The sequence below is a fragment of the Camelus dromedarius genome, chromosome 12 (assembly GCF_036321535.1).
Source record: "Camelus dromedarius isolate mCamDro1 chromosome 12, mCamDro1.pat, whole genome shotgun sequence".
NCBI classification, from domain to species: domain Eukaryota; kingdom Metazoa; phylum Chordata; class Mammalia; order Artiodactyla; family Camelidae; genus Camelus; species Camelus dromedarius.
This window is the reverse complement of record NC_087447.1, coordinates 22323976-22344351: the sequence shown is the minus strand read 5'-3', so window position 1 is coordinate 22344351 and position 20376 is coordinate 22323976. Positions and strand designations below refer to the sequence as shown.

At 48.1% G+C, this 20376-nt stretch overlaps 1 protein-coding gene across 11 annotated transcripts in view; it reads left to right on the top strand.

Annotated features, from left to right (window-relative positions):
- The window catches only part of PRR5L (proline rich 5 like), a 131246-nt gene that overhangs the window by 66581 nt on the left and 44289 nt on the right, over positions 1 to 20376 (top strand). For 5 of the 11 annotated variants that reach the window (XM_031459787.2, XM_031459789.2, XM_031459782.2 and 2 more), the window contains exons 2-3: positions 13355 to 13641; positions 15545 to 15625. In XM_031459787.2, coding sequence (XP_031315647.2) covers positions 13478 to 13641; positions 15545 to 15625 — 245 coding nt within the window. In that variant the 5' untranslated portion in view covers positions 13355 to 13477. Of the gene's footprint in view, positions 1 to 5476; positions 5985 to 9587; positions 9890 to 10300; positions 10408 to 13354; positions 13642 to 15544; positions 15626 to 20376 lie in introns of those variants that run through there. The other 6 variants (XM_064492441.1, XM_064492442.1, XM_031459785.2 and 3 more) reach the window with 5 other exon arrangements.

Sequence of the window (20376 nt, the reverse complement as noted above, 5' to 3'; positions counted from 1 at the left end):
ATTTGAACCTCCCAACAATGAAGCAGGTAGATATTTTTTCTATTGCTAGATGTTGAAAATGAAGGCTCAGAGAGGTTAACTACTTTCCTGATGTCACACAGCTATTAAGCCCCTCGGTCTTTCTAGTACATTTTGATATCTACCCTTGAAGGCCTTCCAATGAAGAACCCAGGCTTCCAAGTACTCAGGAAGGTCCTAGTGGTTCACATGCAAATTTCTGGATCAGAAGTTGATAGCAGAGCAGTGCGGGGGCACGAAAGTGAGGGGACAGGAGTTGTGTGAACAGTGGAGGAACTGAAGGGACAGTCTGGATAATTTGGACAGTAGTTACTCCCTGGAAGGAGAGAGGTCCAGAAGGTACTGTAAATGGAGGATTGCTGGCATTGGTCTGGCAGCAGAGGCCTGCCGCTCCAGGTGCCCGAGGGGAAAAGTCGGGGAGGAAGCACCTCCACCTCTCTTGGCAGGCCTTCTGTTGTGAAGTGGCCATGTTAGAAACCCCAGGTTATAGTCAATATAAATTAGGGAGCCCGAGAGACCTGTTTCCATTTTAACTGGGCCAATTGAGGTAACAGTTGCCCAATCTCTCTTTAAATATTCTTTTCTTATGCTTTGCCAGTTTATGGCCTTTGTAGATCAATCCTTGGGTTTCATTTAGAGGAGAGAGAAAGAGAAAAGAAAAAAAAAAAACCAAAGGTTAGTGATTACCTAAATTGGATTAAGTTCTGTCTAGCAGCCGTTTAAAGAAATACTGCTTGCTCTCTAATTACCGTCAACTAGGAATTTAAATGGTCTATTACATTTAAGCTGACTTTTTCTTTCTTTCTTTTTTTTCCCTCTGATAGTTCCAGCTCTAACACATTCTGCGAGTTTGGGGGCTTTTTTTTTTGATATTCTTCAAACTTGTGGAAGACATTCTCTGCCTCCTTCCTTTTTAAAAATATTCCATTTCTGTAGTTGGATAATAAATGATAGTATTATATACCGGCTTCATTAACAAGCAGAAGTTTGCAGCCAGGTGCGCCAGCTCTGGCTGGCTGGCGGGCAAGCCAGTTAACTAACTGAGTTCTTGGTCAGAAGTGTAGGGACACCTGTGCAAGGCTTTTGGGATGGAGTGTGACTGGCTTGTCTGTTTTACTCTGTAATAAATCCTGGGTCTAGGATGAAAATCAGCCACTTTTATTCTGTGTGTCAGCTTTTAAATCAAAAAGATGAGTATTGTTTATCAGAGTGGGTGGTGTGTGTGGTTCGGGCTGGGACTAGGGTAAGGCAAGTGAGGCATTGAGGGTACAGCATCCCCCTACACCCCCACCGGGAGAGAGTGTTTCGCTCGCCTTGCACTCTTCCCTCCCCTGCTGTGCTTATGGGTGAATCGTGCCCAGGAGGGTACTGGAGAGCAGTGGAGTCACCAGATCTTTCCCACTCCTGACTGTGGCCTCTGGGAAAACCTCATCAACATCGACCCCTGCCCCTGCCCACACAGCCTCTCATAACTAGTTGTACAGTTTATTTCACGTATAATCACGTGTTACATAAAGACATGTATTTATTTCTCTCAGCTTTCATTCGCTTTCCGTCACCTCAGTTTTGGGGTGCAGATAGGAGATTTCTCTCAAGCACTCCTCAGTGTTCTGGTTTCACTTCAGCTGGTGGCCAAGGTCCAGCCACACCTCCGGGTCCTCGCTTCTCTCCACACTCCTTGCAGAGCTTTCTCCCGCTTCGCCAGTTCTCTCGGACACAGGCTGAGGTCTGTGCTTTGTGGAAGGCATCTGTGACAGCGCTTGGGTTTCTAGCAAATACGAGGATTAAGGGACCACTTTGGGCTCCCCCAGCCATTCAGGAACTAGAGTAGATGTCCGTTTCAGCTGAGCCTGGGAGAACATCTGAAGGAATTTGTTTTTGTCTTCTTCCCAAGGACTGGGGGCAAAAATCCAGCAAGGGCTCTGATGTGTGTCTGTATTATTCTGAACCAAGCTGCCTCAAACCCTGTTACAACCTGCTTGTGACCTCAGCTGCGGGATTCCTCCGTGTAAATCCTTTTATGCTCGCCGTTTAATTCTAAATACTCGTCTGGAACGGGTTCAGCATCGTTTCCCAGATGTTTTTAGGGAAGACCGCGTCAGCTGCTGCCGTCATCTTGGAGAACTCTGCTCCAGCTTGCTGGCCGCTGGATGGAGTCCACCACCGTGGGAGCCGAGTGGCAGCTGGCATTGTAAAATATCTGGAGGCAAAAGTAGTGGGTGAGCATGGTCATCCTTTGTGGTGTTCGGCGATAATTAAAAAGAAAAAATCTCGACCAGCCAGAATAGTTGATTCCCTTCAGGCTTCAGACAAGCCCCCAAGATAGCCACAAAGGTCGGTATCAACTCTGCAGAGGGGAGAGTTGTTCAGAGAGTCCACACATTGTTCCTAACTGGCATCTTGGAGATGATACAGGTCAGGGAATTGCGATCTGGAAATCTGATCTCGACTCTGCCATGGACAAGCTGTCTGACCTTGGGCCAGCTGCTCCGTGTTCTCCTGCCTACAAAATAATAATAAGTTTCTTTTCTAAAAATCTGTGATGGCCAAGGAAGCATGGTCTAGAGCAGTGCTTCTCCAAGTGCATATGAATCACCCAGGGATCTTGTTAAGCCACAGAAGCTGATGCAGTGGGTCGGGTTTGGGGCCTCAAGGTCTGACAAGCTCCCAGGTGATGCTAATTCTGCTGGTTCTCAGGTCACGGGTTAAGTCGCCAGGCACTCGAGTCTGAATCAGGGTTTCTCAGCCTTGGCCCTCTTAACATTTTGGGCTGGATAATTCTTTGTTGCGGGGGCTGTCCTTTGCATTGTAGGGTGTTTAATAGCATCCCTGACCTCTCCCCACTAGAGGCCTGTAGCGTCCTTCACACCTCCCCACAGTATGGCAGCCAAAATTGCCTCCAGGCTTTGCTGAATGTCTCCCATGGGAAGAGAAGGGGGCAAAACCACCCCTAGCTGAGAACATTGGTTCTCACTAGAGCAGTGTTTTCAAGCTTGGTTGTCTCTCAGAATCACCTGGAAGCTATCTAGAAAGTACCATAGCATGGAGTTCTTCTCTTTGAATTCTGGAAAAGTCATAGTCCCAGACTTGAGTCCTCATGCCAGCCCTCTGCAGCTGTGGGACCAGAGGCAAGCTGCTCCCCTGGCCTCCGACCCAGAAATTCTTCACTTTTGAAATAGGGGTGCTAGGGGAGGGTATATAGCTCAGTGGTAGAGAGCATGATTAGCAAGCACGAGGTCCTGGGTTTAGTCCCCAGTACCTCCATTAATAAGTAAGTAAATAAGTAAACAAACAAACACAAAACAAACAAACCTAATTACCCCCCAAAAGAAAATATTACTTAAAAAACAGGGGTAATAATGATGCCTATTCTGAGGGTTGCTGGGAGATCAATGAGCTTTAGAAACTATAGTCATACTATAGTCGTCTGTATCTGCAGGGCATTGGTTCCAGGACCTCTCCCCAGCCTCCCTATCCTGAAATCCAAGGATGCTCAAATCCTCTGAGTTCGGTCCTCTGTATCCCAAGGCTCAGAACCGCGAGTACATGAGGCTGACAGTATAGGGCGCTATACAGTGCTATATAGATGTCAGTGGTGAGTGTTATATCACAGGAGCCTACGGAATTTTATTTTATTGGTCCAATTACTTTATTTATTTTTCCCAGGACTGGATTCACCTTCCCACAGGCCTGCCTGAGTGACCTTCATGCTCTTGCCTCATTATTCCTCCAACCCCGGCAGTGAAGAGCTGTGTGTGTTTTTCTCCAGTTACTCTCTAACGCAAGGGTCTCAAACTGGCAGCCCAGGGGGCCAACCTTTGTCATCAGACATGTCTTGTTTGGTTTGAGTCATGTTTTGAAAAAAAAAGAAGCAGCAGCAGCTTATTTTTCCCAGTATTTATAAATTGGGAGATCTGACAGAAACTCAGCTTTCCAACTTTTCTCTAAAAAACAAAAAGAAGATTGAGGGTTCTCTTTAGTTTGGCACTGTCCCCACTTGGCCGTCTAGCTGTGGTTGTGTTCTCTGCCTTGGGTCCGGTAGGCATTGAGTTTGCCATCTCTGCTTTAGGTCTTCCTGTGTTTTTCTTTAATCGTGACCAAATTCCTATTCCTTTTTTCTCTTTTCTTTATTATGGGTAGGACCACATCTGGCTCACCTTTGTGTCGTGGGCCGTGGGTGCTCACTATTTGTCAAAATGAGACATTTTGTCCCATCCTTTCCTGTCACAGATAAAAAAGGATACTTGTTGAGCTTTACCTCTGAATGCTTGTTTTTCTTTCCCCAAACTTCCTTTCTAACCGGCGCCCACATTCTTTGGAGGAACAGACAAGAAAATGAAGAATGTGTATTTTTCAGTTGACCCTTCGTTAACTCTGCCTTGTAATTGGAGAAGGTGATTTAACCTTTCCTCCCTCAGTCTCGTCTCAACTGTCTGTCTTCAGCGACAGCCCTCGGTGTCAAGTTGCATATATAACATGATGTTAAGTATTTCCTTCGAGACCCTGTGCCCCTTGGGGGCAGGTACTTTATTCTTCTTTGCTGGTCCAGCTTCCTCTACGCAGATCCTGGCACGCAGTGCACCATCTAACGTGTGGTTGTTGAATGGACCTGAACTGAGCTCATGACCCCCCGGGAAATGATCAGGTCCCAAGAGCCCCTTCAGGCCTCTGACTCTCCATCCAGTGCTCTTTGCACTTGGCAGTGTGACATGGGGGGATGGGCCCTTTCCCGTCGTCTCCTTTTCTTATGAAACAGCGCTCCATCCTGTTCCTGCAAAGAGAGAGGGAAGCCAACTTTTAATAAATCACACATGTTAATCTGGAGCACATGTCCCCACACTGAGAGCTCTGGTTGGCTGCCAGACGGTAGCTTTTGACTGCTCTGTCACCCACCAGGGTTTCATGTATGTTCCATGTCAGCAGTGTAATTGCTCACATAATGGTCAGTCTCGGCTGTGCTGGTGTCTAGACTTTTTGCTTTATCACCTGGTAGGGACTACAGAAAGAATCACTCTGGTTGGCATGGATGGGGCACACCCAAACAATTCATCCTCCAAGAAACTCAATACTTAAATGGGGCTTCTAGAGATGCAAATAAGATGTGCGGTTATTTCCCCCCAGTTTTGCTTGACTTGTACCCAAGGAGGGGATTTTTTCTGGTAATTAGACTGTGGTTTGCAGGCCTGGGTGATGATGATGATCAGACGAAATAATTACTTCTAGATGGTTCGGAATTGTCAGGGCTGAGTCCTGTGGACATTTAGTCAACACTGTGAAGCAAAGGTAAACCGGAGCTTGCAACTTGATGGAATTATTATTGCAGCAATTTGGACTCCCAGACCCTTCCCTCTGCACTTGGTTTCCAGCGGAGCGCTGAGAAAGTTGTCTCATTCTTCCTGTTGAGACCTTTCCATAGTCCAAACATGACCCTTAACATTTTCTTGTTTGTAGGAGTGTCTGTCTCTTGGCTGGCTTTTGCCCCCTAAAAGTTGCAAAGTTTGGTCCTTAATCCAAGCAAGTGTGCTGTGCGCTGCAGCAGGCGCCTCCCTCTGCCGTGTTTGTAGGTTTCACCAGCATGCAGACCCAGGACTCCTCGCCCACCTGGTGGCCCCTGGTCCCATGGTGCTTTGGTGGACCCCAGTTCAATCAGAAGGAAGGGCGTTTTTCTGTCTCAGAAATGGGAGGGCTGTTCTTCTTGCCTGCTTGGAAGTCCACATTTCCTCCTATCATTCAGAATTATTTCCCAGGCACCTTTTATGTGCCCAGTACTGTGCTTGTGGTGGGATGCAGCAGTGAACAAGACAGCCAAGGTCTTTCAGGTCTCTAAGGAACTTACATGCTCTCAGGACCAGTCAGACAGTGAATGAGTAACAAACACAGTGACTTCAGCTTGCTTAGGAAGTACCATGAAGAAACGAAGCCTCCTTCCTGAAAGGGCCAGAGTATGCGCGGGCTGCCTGAACCAGGTAAGCAGCTGTTGGAAATGGTTGTTCAGGGAAGCCGCAGGTGGTGGTCATGTGGTAAACACGCGTGTTGTTGGCACAGAAGGTTGAGAGTTCGGGCCCTGGAACCAGACTGGCTTTGACTTTTGGTTCCACTTACTAGTCTTCAGACGTTGGGCAAGTTAATTCTTTGGTTTTAGTTGCTTCATCTGCAAAATGGGGATAACAAAACGTACCTCATTGATTTAGAGTGAAAATGAGAGATGCCCGTTGAGGCTTGGCACCATCTCACGGTTGTGGCCAGCCTCTGATGATGGTTAGTATATTCTTAACAGCAACAGCAATGATAAAATCATCATGGGAGGAAGTTGATTGGCAAAATAGTCCCACCACTCTTAAAAAAAAAAAAAAAACCCTACTTCTGGCTTGGTTTCCATCCTGTGGACCGGTGCTGGGTAGTTCAGATCGGGGTTCCTAGGCTGGCTTAGAGAATTCTGTTTGCTGTGTGTTTCTTTTAGCGAAATGCCAGGGGCTGCTGGCTTACCCTGTCTGTCGGAAGAGTGTCTTGGGTGTGTATGTAATACTGAGCGGGGGGCTTGTGGTTCCATTGAGAAGTCTGTGATGGGGAAGTGAGAGAAGACAGAGAGTTGGTTAGTTGAGAGACTGGTCAGCTAGATGAGGTGGGGCTGGCTCTGGGTTTGTGCTGTGTCAGGATCTGATCCCCCTCCTCGCCTGTCCAAGGTGCCCAGGTTTGTGGGGCTCACAGGCTAGGGGCTGGATGCATGGCTGGCGATGCAGAGAGGTAATCCTGGCCATCAGGAAGGCCAAACTCTTAATTAACTGAGACTGGGTGACTTACCCAAGGCCGGCTGGTACCAGCTTATGTTACACCCCGATTAGGCTCTGGGTGAAAAGCACGAGAAGACTGGTGGTCACAGCTACGAAAGGATAAAACAAAGGTCACAAACCTACCTGTGAGGCCCCTAAGGTGTCCGTCCGCCTGGTGAATGAGTAACCAACACTTACACGTCAAATGATTTCAACATTTTAAAGTCTGGATTTGGGGATTCTGTTGGAAAATTCAGATCTGGGAAAGCTGGGCTTTTAATGCTGAGATGGCAGAAACCAGTCTGGGTTGAGCAGTGGCTGCCTCCTCTATCCTGGGTCGGTCCTGCCCACTCTCTGGGATGTTCCAGGCTCCGCCCTTTGGACCAGTTTGCAATGCATGATGCAAAAATGGAAAGAAGGTTCTGCCTTTCACCTTCTTTTATTACCGGGGTTTGTTTTCTGGCCCATGTGTCCCTACACAAGACAGCTCCTATTGTAGAAAATGTACTGAATAAATAAATGTGTGTTGCGTGAATGAACGAAGGGACATTGATAATTGATAGAACGCTGCACTGGGGATCACAGAGCTAAGTTTGAATCCTAACTTCCTCCTAACAGCTGAGTGATTTCTAACAGATCAAATAACCTTTACTTTATTTTACTTTTTTGCGGGGGGAGGGGAGAAGGGGGCAGTCACTGTTGTTTTTACTTATTTATTTGAATAAATAATACATTTTCATGTTTCAAAATTCAAAAGGGACAAAAAGGTTTATAGAGAAAAGCGGTCCCCTCTGTGTCCCTGGCACCCAGCTCCCTTCCTGCAGAAAACCAGTGTTACCAGTTTCTGGTTTGTCCTTTCAGAGATACTATATGCTTTACAGTGAAATATGCAAATATTCTTCTTCATCTTTTTTATGTAGATGGAGCCTAATTTACACATGATTCTAGACTTAGGTTTTTAGCACGCTTCATTCAGAGTGTCCCCTAGAGAGCATCCCAGCCAGTGCGTGGAGTTCTCGCCCCTTCTGTCTTAGAGCCGCAGAGGCTCCCAGAGCATGGGAGCCCCTGGTTTACTCAGCCGTCCTCTGTCGCTGAGCCTTTAGGGTATTCCCAACCCGTTGCTGTTACAAAGAAAGCTGTAGTAAAAACCCTTGTTACGTAACCCACCTGACATGCCTGGAGTAAAGTTCCTGGAAGTAGAATTGCTGACAAAGGTACAGCCTTTGTCATTTTTGGTAGATCTTGTCAAATTTGCGTCCATAGCAGCGGCCTCAGACTGCTTTCCCTCCAGCAGTGTGGGAGAGTGCCCCTCGCCCCACACCATGGCCACATGCCCCCTTTGGGAGCCTCCGAGGGCTTTGTGAAGAACCATGTTTTATAAAAGTATTCATACTAGATTTGGGGGCCAGGCCATGGTCTACGCTATCTCATTTAATGTGAACAACACTGAGGTAAGTATCACAATCATTTGACAGATGAGGGAACAGATTCAGAGAAGTTGAGTCATTTATCCAGGTCGCCCAGCTAAGAAGCTGTAGAGGCTGGATTTGAACGGGTTTGTCAGATTTCAATACCAGGATGTTTTCATATGGTAAAGCCCTATGTAACTTGAGGTTTATTTTCAGCTGACACTTGCTTATGGTTCTGTGTCTCCCAGCAATAGTACATCTCACAGGGCTGATTGATTTGCTCGCTTGTCAAATATCTGTGGAATTCCAGCACTATACTAAGCTCTGGGGATGCATCTGAGGACGACATAGTCCCTTCCCTTATGGATCTCACAAAAACAATAAGTAATAATTCTGTAGTCAATTATTGAGGTAGATTGTGATAGGACAACAAAGAAGGTGAGGAGGGTGCTTTATGGGGTGATGTGACTTAATTGGGGGGGGAGGGGGGAGGCAGGCCTGTCTGAGCAAGTGAAGGTTGGGTGATAAAGGGTGTGTGGGTTTGAGCCTGGAGAAGTGAGTGGGAAGTATTTCAAATAGTGGGCATAGCATGTACAAAGGTCCTGGGGCAGGGAGGAGCAGGTGGTGTCAGAGGGAGGAAAGGAAGGAATGCCAATGAGCTGGCATGCAGAGTGGAGGGAGGTGAGGGTGTGAGGATGGGGTTAGGGGATTTATTCTAAGACCTGTGGGGAGCCTTTGAAGGCATTGAAGCAACAGCTCCATGAATGTCACTGGCACTGGGCTGTTGGGTTCTTGTCATAAGTGCAGCTCCATTTCCTTCTCTAAGGTGTGAATGGTAATACACGCAGGGCTTTCAAACATTTTGAGTGCTACATGCAAGAGGACATCCTGATAGACTTAGACTCAGTACACAGGAGTGCACGTGTAATATACACGTTTCCCCCAAATGCGGTGCACTCTGATATTTTCTATGCTGATCCATTTCATTAAAGGTTGTCTATCAAGACCCTCTAAATTCACTTTAGAAACACTGAGATAACACGTGTCAAGTGTCTGCCCCACAGTTGGCACCCAGTAAATGTGCGGTCATTCTCCAGTGTCATCATTATAAGGGTCCCTCTGGCCGCAGTTAGACAATGGATGTGTGGAGTTAAATGGCAGTGTATACATCCTGACAGCGCTGAAGGATGCTGGCTCTTCACTTCTGTGCTCGTGTCCCAGGGGAGGATCTCCCCGCCAGGCTTCCTGCCCGCAGGGGCTCCTGCGGGGGGCGTGTCCAATGGACGGTCTGTCTGGTTTCCCTGGGAACTGGTTTTTCCTCGTTTTCCGGGCAGCCACATCAGACTGAGTGCCCAGTTTCCTTTGACTTCTTTGTTATTTACGCTCAGAATGGCTTTTTCCTGGAAACCTCAGAGTCGTTAGAAGCCACCCACTTCTTGCTTTTAAGTTGTGCCATGATCCTACTTCCCACTTCTGAGTCGAGGGCTGGAGCCTTGGTGGAATTCATTTGCATTTTCCACTAAATGCACCACCTTCTTCTGCCTGCTGCCCCACCCCCCAACCCCGATCAGACTGCAGGCTGCTGCCCCTCCCTGTGCCCTGGCCTTGGAAACTGGAAGGAAAAAGCAAGACACCACATTGAAACACATCCTGGACCCTGAGTGGGGAGGTTTTTGAAGACACCCCAGTGAGGTGAGCCAGGGAGAGCAAGACTGATAGCAGGGGTGGTGGTGGTGAAAAAAATAAACAAGAATCAGCACGTATCAAGCAATTCCTGCGTTCTGAGACTGTTCGAAGCCTGTTTTAATCAAACCTTCTTTGAATCATCTCATCCAGCCACCCTACCAATCTTAAGTCTTGTGCCTCGGCTGGAACTTGTGACACTGAGCCTGGCTCTGGCACCTTTGCTCCACTGCACCTGTGGGGCCCCTGCACGTTCCAGGAACCAGGTCCAGCACCTCTTAGATCATCTTTCTCATCACCACCACAGCTCTCCAAGTTCCCATTTTTTAGACGTAGAGAGTGCAGTTCAGAGTGGTCCAAGGCCACACAGTGACTACATTCTTTTTTTTTTTTTTTTGGCTGCAGGAACAAAGCCCCACAACCATGGTGGCTTAAGACGACAGACATATATTCACTCACAGTTCTGGAGGTCAAGAGTCCAGAATCAGAGTGTCACAGGGTCATACTTCCTCCAGAGGGTCTAGGAGGTGAATCTCTTTTTTTTTTCCCCTGGATACCAATTTCTGGCTGGCATTGGGAGAATCTGTTTCTTTCCTCTCGCTGCTTCTTCTGGTGGCTGCATCTCTCTGGTCTCTGCCTCCATCTTCACATCTTCTCTGTGTGTGTCTGTGTCTCCTCTTCTGTCTCCAGTCACCTGCATCCTTCCTATCAGGATACATGACACTGTATCTGTGGGTCCACCTAGACGATCCAGGATAAGCTCCTTCTCTCAAGATCCTTGACTTAATGACATCTTTTGCCACATGAGGTAATAGTCACAAGTTCTGAGGACTAAGAAGTGAATCTGTCTTTGGGGACCGGTTTTCTGCCTCCCACAGTCAGTGAGTATCAGAATGAGCCTTGATGCCAGGGTTTGTCTGATTCCAAAGCATCCAGTGGCCACTCACCCTTCAGAACTACAGGCATTCGCGTTATTTTTAATGGCATCTTAACTGTTCCATTTAGGGGGTACCACACTTGGTATGACCTGTCCGCTCTGGATGGATATTTTGGAGTTTCCTTTTTTTTCATTACTGCAGAGAATGAGCGTATCTGCCAGTCTTGGGGACCATGTGACCGCTTCTGGAGGGTGCGTTCTCAGAAGTGGAACTGCTGGGCCAGAGGGCTGGAAATTCTTTGCTTGCTTCACTCTGTGACTGTCACCACCCCTACCCACCGCAGCCCAGAAACAGAGCTGCAGAAAAGGAGTTGAGCAGCATCGTGCCACAGTAACACTGTGAGCCACCGAGGGCCCTAATGCACTGTGACCACCACCGTGGCTCCAAGGCCTGACCTGCTCCCCAGTGGAGTATTTTCCAGACGTGCCTGAGGTCTCCATAAGCAGGAGGAAGTGTTGCTGAGTTTCCATTTCTGTCCTTGCTTGGAGATTTAGAAATAACAGCAAGGTATTTTATTTGTTTAACAAGCACTTATGAGGCGTTTGCTGTTTGCCACACACTGTTCTAGCTAAGTGCTCTACAAATAAGTATTCATTTTGTCCTCACTCAACCCTGAGGTTGTCATGCTAGTAAGCTCATTTCATGCAGGAGGAAATTGAGCCTCAGAGAGGTCAAGAAACTTGGCAAGGTCACACAGACAGTAAGGAGTGGAGTGTCTAACTAAGGCAGTCAGTGCTTTATCCTTTGATTTTTTTTCTCCTCATGCTTTCCTGTCCCCATCAAATGTGGTCTTCGTGTTCCTCATGTCTGTTTATCTATCTCCGCAGCATGAGATTTGAATTTTGATATGAAATCTTGCAACTGGATGTTCCTGACTAACTTGGTAGATTTGATTCTGATTTTCTGGCTGAGTTTGGTAGCCTGGCAAAGTGGAAATGGGCTGTAGAGTTAGGCCAGTCATCAGTCCACGATTTGCCACTATTAGCTGTGTGACTTCTGGCAGGTTACTTAACTTCTCTGATCTTCAAATGGGGTTTTGTGAGGGTTGAGTAAGTTTATCCACTGGGACGGTGCTTGTCATCACGTCAGACAGGCGGTTGAGATGCCTTATTAGTTGCTATCCTTTCCTTCATTTTTATCTTAAGCAGTGCACTTGGGTTTGGGAGTACAGATCTAAGTCCCGATGCCTGTCTTCAAGGAGTTTACAGAATGGCCTCGGTGGGAGCGGGGGAGTTTTCTAGATCAGGAGTCAAGGAACCTGAGTCTAGCCAGTCCTCTCTCCTCCCTCAGAGATGCTGGACGTTCCTCTGCCCCCCCCGGGCCTCACTTTGGTCACTTGTGAACGGGGGCCTGGACTGGCTTCACTCCAAAGCTCCATCTGTCTTGTCATTTCCAAGTTCTATTTAGGACAAGCCTGTGTCTGAGGAGCCAGCGTTGTAGCAGGTGGATCCAGGGTGTGTCAGATTTTCCCTTCTGGCCACTCTGGTCAGCCCACTTCCTCCCTGTGCTCCGGGGAGGCCTCTTGGCTCCGTCTAGAAGTAGGAATGGCAGAGACGGAGACAGCTGCGGGCTGCCTGGATCTGAATGTGGCAGGTTTTGCAGGGGACACATGAGTCAGAGGCATCTCCTCGTTGTGTGTCACTGGGCAGCTGACGCGAGGCTGAGGAGGCTGCAGTCATCATCCCTTTGGCTGAAAACCACCCTTAGTTAAAAGGAGTCTTGTGTGTGGCTGGGGCTGCCCAGGTGTCTTGCTGGGCGCACACATGGCTTGGAGTGGGAGTCCTGGAGGGTCGCGAATGGAGAAGTGGAGGGAGACCGGAGCCCACCCTGTGACCCTCAGTGCTGACCAGCTTCCCAGAGCAGTGGTTGTTTCGACAGGAAGCTGGAAGGCGAACACCTGAGTGATCCATTCTGCTCGCCTCTCCCCTTCCCTGTACAAGTGCCACTGAGTGGGTGGCAACTCCGTCACCTGGAGTTTAAGATGCTCATAAAAGGAGTTAATGTCCCATAATTATCCAGATGAATTGCACTTAGCAGGCCCATTTAAAGAAGGGCAGTGAAATGGGGCCTCTCTTACTGGGTGACCTTTGTCGGGCAAGTTAAATCTCAAAGCCAGCTAGTTTAAGGCTGCTGAAGGGGCTTGCGTGGTTTTATTACTTCTTTGCCATATTCACTGATTTGCATAGATCTTTCCACCTTCCAGGGGCACATGTGGAGATCCTGAGGCCCTCTGCAACTGAGCAGGCCTGTTATGACTTTACCGGCACAGTCAAGCACAGTTTAGAAATCATTTTTCTGTAGGACTGGCCTCAACCCATGGTCGCTGCCTTCTCACTTTGGGGTGACCACACTGTTAGAATCAAAAAGAGGCCTGCAAACACTTGTGAATGGGACCGGCAGGGTATAGATATTACTGTGGGGTCCTGGGATTGTTTTTAGGATGGTTTGGCCGGAAAGTCCCAGCCAACTTCCTCCAAGAGGAGGGCTGCTCAGCCCAGCCCAGGAGTTTTCAATAAAAGCTGCCTTCTTTTTTCAGGTGTGGGCTAACGTCGTGGATTTGGAAAGCCTGAGGGCCCGAAGGCAGCCCTGGGAGAAGCCCTTTCCGTGAGCAGTCGGAACCTTCTGGTCCAGAGGAGAAGCCGTCCCTTCATCTAGACTTATGACCCGCGGCTTCGCCCCCAGCCTGCCCGTCGAGTTCCCCAAGATGGGCTCCTTCCGCAGGCCGAGACCGCGCTTCATGAGCTCCCCGGCGCTCAGCGACCTGCCCCGCTTCCAGGCAGCCCGCCAGGCTCTGCAGCTGAGCTCCAATTCAGCCTGGAACAGGTAAAGGAGGCGCTGGGTGGGTAGGGGTGCCAGAGCCAGGGCAGGGCCAGGGGCTGACTGTGCTTTAGCGTCTCCTGAGATCTCAGCTTCAGGAGGTCGTGGGCATAGGGGTGATTGAAGAGAGCACTTCCCCACAGAGCCTGTATCTGTTAGCTTTCCTTATTGTTTTTTTTTTTTAATATGCATTTTTTTAATTGAAGTATGGTTGGTTACAATATTGTGTTAGTTTCAGGGGGCACAGAAAAGTGATTCAATTTTTTTTTCTGATTATATTCCATTATAGGTTATTACAAGATATTGAATATAGTTCCCTGGGCTATACAGTAGGACCTTGTTACTTACCTATTTTAGGTGTAGAAGTTTGTATCTGTTAAACCCATATTCCTAATTTGGCCCTCTCTCCTTTCCTCTCCCCAGCTTTCCTTGTTTTAGTAGAGGGAAAGCGGACTGCTGGGCTCTCACAGTCAGTTAACCAGCCCAGGACAATTGGATCTGAACTTACTGTTCCTGTTCATGCCCATTAGTCATGTGCCAAATTGTCAGCTGACCTGAGTTGGGCTATAGAAGTAACCTCAAGTCACCTGTTAACTATTTGGGACAATAAGACGTAATCTATGAAAAGCTAACTAAGCAGCATAATCCAGGGGTGATTCGTGCCTCTGAGCCGCAGGTGGTGGGAGAGAAGACGCAGCCTTTGTAAGGTGTCTGGCTGAACGTTTGTGCGCCAAACACTGCGTGGAGGCTGAACCCATATTATATTCTGCCCTTCTGTGAGCTGCTGTTTTTCCCCTTTGGATAAATCAAGTGCATTGCTTATTTTAAAACATTATTGAATTTTGTAGTTTGGATCATTATGGATTTCTTTTTTTCAGTGAATACACAACTCTTATGATGAGGAGGGAGGGGGTTCTCAGAAATGGTTTTTTTTTTTCATTTTTTTGAACTTTTTATCATGAAAAATGTCAAACACACACATGCAAATATACAGTAGCGAGACTAGTATAACACCCCATCTCTGTGTGTCTATTACCCAAATTCAGAGATTATAAATGCCTGGCCAAGTTTGTTTAATCTGTATCTTCCACTCTCCTATAGTATTCTGAAGCAAGTCATAAACAGAATCGTATTTTATTAATAAATAGGAAATGTTTTGAGGTTAAGTGGAGCCTTCGTCTTTACAAAAGGCCTGGGACCCTTGGTAACGACAAGCTTGTGGTCAGCTCTTTGCTGAAATACTGGGCTGGGGTCCAGAGAATGTGGAGTCAAGACTTCCCTGCGGCCCCTCCACGGACTAACTCTTCTGCCTGGACCCCTGCAGGAGTGGGAGGGGAAGGAAAACTGAGGCTAGCCCCTCTGAAGTTCTTCCAAGGAAAGTACTATTAAGAGACAAAGACAATTAAAGTCCATGTTTGAATTTTTTTTTTTTTTTTTTAATTTTAAAAGGCAAGGAAAGGCAAGGAATTATCCTTTCACATTGGCCACAGGCCTCCAGGCTGCCCTGTGAAGACAGGTCTGAGTGAAAGAACCCCAGGCCTAGGGCAGCTCCCGCTTGCAGGAAATGCCATTTTGGATTCTTGCAGGCCTGGTGGTGCTGGCCACGCAGTTGCCTGAGAGCAGATCCCCCTGCCTGCCCTTCGGGAATGCTGTTCACCAGCGGGTCCAGTGAGGCGAGGGAGGAGGGCCTGCCAGCCTTTGAGAAAGTGGGGGGAGAGAGGCGACTTTGTGGTCCTCTTGGCCTCAGTCTTCCTTGCTCTCCAAGGACCCTCAGCTGGAAGTGATGGATTCTGGGGATAGAAAATGTGGCCGTGTTGGTGGCACGGGCTCCCTGGCCCTTCCTGCCTTCAGCCCTGAACTGCTTGTGGAGAAAGCCTCTCACCAGGGGTCGTTTCTCTTTCCCCCGCAGCGTCCAGACTGCCGTGATCAACGTCTTTAAAGGGGGCGGCTTGCAGAGCAACGAGCTCTACGCACTGAATGAAAACATCAGGTACGTGGCTGGCCAGGCGGGGCCCTTCCCCCGTGGGGCTGAGCTGGGGCAGGTGGGGGCTACCCCACCGGGAGCCTTCCCTTAAGTTCTGCTGTCTGCTTGTTTCCTGCTGCTGCTTCTGTTGGCTTTTATGATGCTCTTATGGCTGCTAAGTTCTGGGGCCCTTATGGGTCTAGACGTGTGCTCCAGAGAGGGCTTGTCCATTGGTTCGCATGTATAGTGTGTATGGGGGGTGGTGGGGGGTAGAGGGCTGACAGCTGGTAGCTGTCATTTATTCTGTAAACATTTCTTGTCCCCTGCTTGGTCTTTAGGGACCACAGTAGGCAAGAGGGCCTGGCGGTTGGGACCTGACTGCTTGGGTTTTATTGCTGTTCTTCCTTTTACTAAGTGGCTTACCAACTTCTTTATGCCTCAGTTTCCTCTAATGAGAAACAGGGATGGGAAATGTGGCCACTTCCATAAGGTTCTTGCGAAGATTAAATTGACTTATTAAATAAACTGTCTACCAGAGCAGGGCTGGGATACACGAGCTCTTACCATCATTGTCAGGGATGTTGCTCTCATTACTAATAGGTTTTGGTGATGAAACCCTCAATAAGACATGGTTCTTGAGGAGTTTAATGTCTTCCAGAATCTTCCCGGGAGAGTAGTGTCTGCTTTTCATTCATTCATTCATTTATCAAATATCTGAGTGCCTCCCTATTAGACAGGCACTAGAAAGACAAGAATGAGCAAAGACAGACATGGACCCTGCTCTCCTGGAATTTATATTCCGTTGGGGAGATAATTGTTAGTCAACTGATCACACGGGTAAAATGTAAAAATGCACCTGTGACGGCTGCTGCAACACAGCTGATGTGATGAAGGTGTGTGTTAGCAGGACTTGATCTTGCCAGGGAGGCTGGGAATGGAGAGGTGATGCTTCGTGCTGTCATCAGTGGGCATTAACTAGGTGAACAGGGCTGCAGGTGGTGGCGACTGCAGGGGCAGAGGTCCTGTGGTGGCAGTGAGCAAGGAACTTAAAGAAAACCCACGTGCACAGAGCACTGAAGGTTGGGTGGTGGTGTGGTTGGGTTTGTGTTTTGGTGGAATGAGGGCAGAGAGGCAGGCAGGGCCCAGAGCCCCGGGGTCTCCCGGGGACAGGAGGTTGAACAGCAGGTCTTTTAATGCCCTGGTGTTCATTCCTCTCGGGTGTGTTAAGTGCAGAACATCAAGGCTAAAGACCCGGCCCTGGAGTGGGCAGAACATTAAACAAGGCCATTATTTGGGGCTTGTTTACACTTAGTTAAGGCCTCTGTTAAGGGCCATTGAGGTGTTTTAAGAGCCCTGCTTTCATTAAAGCCTTTTGAGCTCAGAAGTAAACAGAGTTGTGTTAAAGTTCTACCCACGGGCTTGAATTTCACGTAATAATTACACAAATATGAAAAGAGATAACAGAGGTCATCTAGCCCAAGGCCTCCTTTTACAGAGGAGGAAACTGAGGCCCCGAAAGTTGAGTGACAGGGCCAAAGCTGGGTCAGCCAACCTCCTGGTTGCAAGAGCTGAGTTTTCCTCCAAGAACTAAGATCCTGGCCTCTCCGTGAGTGTTCCTTAGCTCACAAGAGACGTATGAGTAAATAAAACAGTGACTCAGGGATGTGCTAATTGTTCCTCACATCAGGAGACTGATCCTGAAATTGTACTTAAGACCTTTGTTTATGGGCAGCTAGGAAAAGTACAGGCACGCAGATTTCCCCAGCCCTGTTAACCCAGGGGCTGCTAAGTCAGAGTCCTCCGGTACCCGGCAGGTCTGAATGGGTGAAGCCGGCCTGGAGGATGGAGGTGAGAGCTCTCCCTCTGTCCAGGAGGATTCCCCGTCCCCCTGGAAGAATGCAGGTCCAGTGACATGCCATCTTATTTCCCCAGAAGAACCAGAAATTGAGGTTTTTATGTGAAATGTCCTGTCTTTTAAATGCTGGTCAATAATCCAAATGCCCCCAAACATTGGTACAGTCCAAACAAAACACGTCTGTGGGCTGAATTTGATCAACAGGCTGCCTGTTTATGAGATGAGCTGTAGCTCGAGTGGGCGGGCCTCTCTGGTGAGGGGTGTTGCACCCCAGATTCTGGCGCTAAGGCCACCCCGGCAGGCGAGAAGGGAGCAGACGTGGCTGGAGGTGCCAGGGAAAGCGGTGGGCGCCTCTCACGTTGAATGTAATATTCAACCCTCCTCACAGTCCTGGGAGGCAACCGTTTTTCTCAGTAGGTATTTTAGCTACAAAATGGTGGGTAAGAGAAACAAAATTACTTGTCCAAGGTCACACAGCTATGAACGGTGGTCAGGATGTAAGCCCCTCTCTGACTTAAGTCTGTTGTGTTAGTTTGCTCAGGCTGCCATACAAATGCCATCAGCTGGGTGGCTTAAACAGTAGACAGTTACTTCTCACTGTTCTGGATGCTGGGAAGTCCAAGGTCAAGGTGCTGGCGGATTGGGTTCCTGGTGGAACTTCCCAAAGGCCCCTTCTCCAAATACCATCACCTTGCCCAGGGTGGGGAGGGTGGTAGGGCTCCAACATGTGACTTTGGTGATGAGGGGGACAATCTTCAGTCCAAGTAAAACCCACGCTCTTTGCATTATATTGTAGGGTCAGAAAGAGAGGTTCTAGGCTGAAAGAAGGGTTAAGCCGATGGTCTTGATCTCTCTTTCTGCCTTTGTTCCTTTCCTGAGGCCTCCGGGACCCCATCTCTCACAATGTGCTGTGATTCTAGCACTCCTCTGAGGGCCACGACACTCCCCCAACCCTCCTTTCCATTGTTGGGTTTAAGGGGGCTGCTGGATGTTCCTCACTCTGTTTTGAGCAATTTTCAAGCTGCAGAGAAACACATATGGTTGGGTTTGAAGCTAATTGCCCGAGATGTGAATGGAGCACAGCATTAAGTCAAAGCTGTCAAAAACCAGAGCTTCGATGAGCCATGCTCTGGACCCTCCATCCCCTGTTGTTCTTTAGGATGGTGGTTAGGATGGAGATGGGTTTTCCCATCACAGACACTTGGAGAATATAGCTGAGAACATGAAACACATCCCAGGTGTACATGTGACCTGGTGTCCCAAGCTGAATAAAGTGAACCCATGTTTTCAAGAGCTGACCTGGAAATAAACACAGCTGCCCTTACTTCAGGAATTGAAATGCCAAAACTGACATGCTACTCTCTGGTTACAATCAAATAGACAGGTTTTGATTTCTCTTTTCTCTCTTTTTGTCTTTGGCAAGGCCTGTTTGCAGAATACAATGGTAAAGTTACCAGGGTTGAGGCCCCATCAGGTGGGGGAGGGCACAGGCGGTAGGGATGGAGGAAGAAGGCGTGAAAGGAGAGAAGGCTGTTATTCTCAAGCCCAGTTTTCAATTATGACAGTTCCATGTGCAGGAAGATCTGTGCCAGGTTTAAGAGAATTTTTTGACCTGTTAGGAGAGTAGCTTTTGGATTCGGAGAGACTAGGGATCAAGATTAGACTAGCTGTGTGACCGTGGGTGAGTTACTTCCTTTTTCTAAGTCTCTGTTTTTTCTTTTATAAAATGGGGATAGTAGTGGCATCCACCTCGTGATGGTTGGGAGGCCTGGGATGATGCTAGAAATGTTGTTCATACAAGGTTTGGTGCCTAATAGATGTTAGCGGTTAGTACTCCTATTGTGGAAATTTGGCAACAATAAAGTGATGAATGATGGACGAGTACCACACACCAGAACCCAGGGCAACGGGGTGAACTGCCCTGTGAACAGTACTGTATCAAGTGTTCTCTGGCTGTTTGGATGAGGTGAGCTGACTGAACTAGAGAGGTCCGGGCCAGGCTCCTCCAGGAATGTACTAGGCTGGAAGTTTGAGTGAGGCTAAGTTCTTACAAGGAGAGCCAGCTGTTTCTCCTTTCTGCAGAGGAAAGAACAAGAGGAAATGACTATCCCAGTTCTTCATTCAACTCCAGCCAAACAGTAATAAACTTTGATGGATTATCCAAGTCCAATGTCAAATCCTAAATCAGCTTCCCCAGGTCACCCCAGCCAGCCCTGGCCGTCTTTCTGACTGTGGATTCAGTGTGTTCCCTGGGAAATGGGAACTCATTTAAAGATTAGCCAATGCAAAGGATGTCCAGGGAAGTAACTTTTATGTAACTGGGTCCTGAAATGCAGTCATCGCAAATAATTGGTCTTTTCTTCTAAGACATGTCATCAATCAGAATATTTTCTATTGTAACTACCTTAGAAAACAGGGCTTGCAGATGGTTCTATCCCGACAGGAGAGAAAATGACCCCTCAGAATAGACATATTCTCATGAAATCCCGTCATCACAATCTACAATTCAGCCCGTCCCAAGTGTCTGTCTGCAGTGGCGTGGGCTGGGCCTGGATATCTTCTTGGTTTAAATTCTCTTTGGGACACTGCTGTGGTTTTTGAGGCCCCTCTCCAGCCTCAGGCCTGATGCGGCTGCATTTTGGCAGTGGGGACAAGTCTGGGTTCGAGGTTTGGGTTTTCACGAGTTTTCCCCGGAACCGGAATGGCCAAACTCAGATACTGAAGCATGCTCTTCCTAAACACTCTTTTCAGCCAACAATTCCAAGGATTATAGAAAGTTAGAAAAGGGTGAGAAAGTTGTGATTTGTGTGTGCTGGTTCTTAAAAGAACCCATGCAAGTAGGTTCTTAAAAGTGCACCCACCTTTTGATTGGCTGGGGCGGGGGTATGTAGAGGAAGGGGTCATTGATGCTTTTATTCATTTA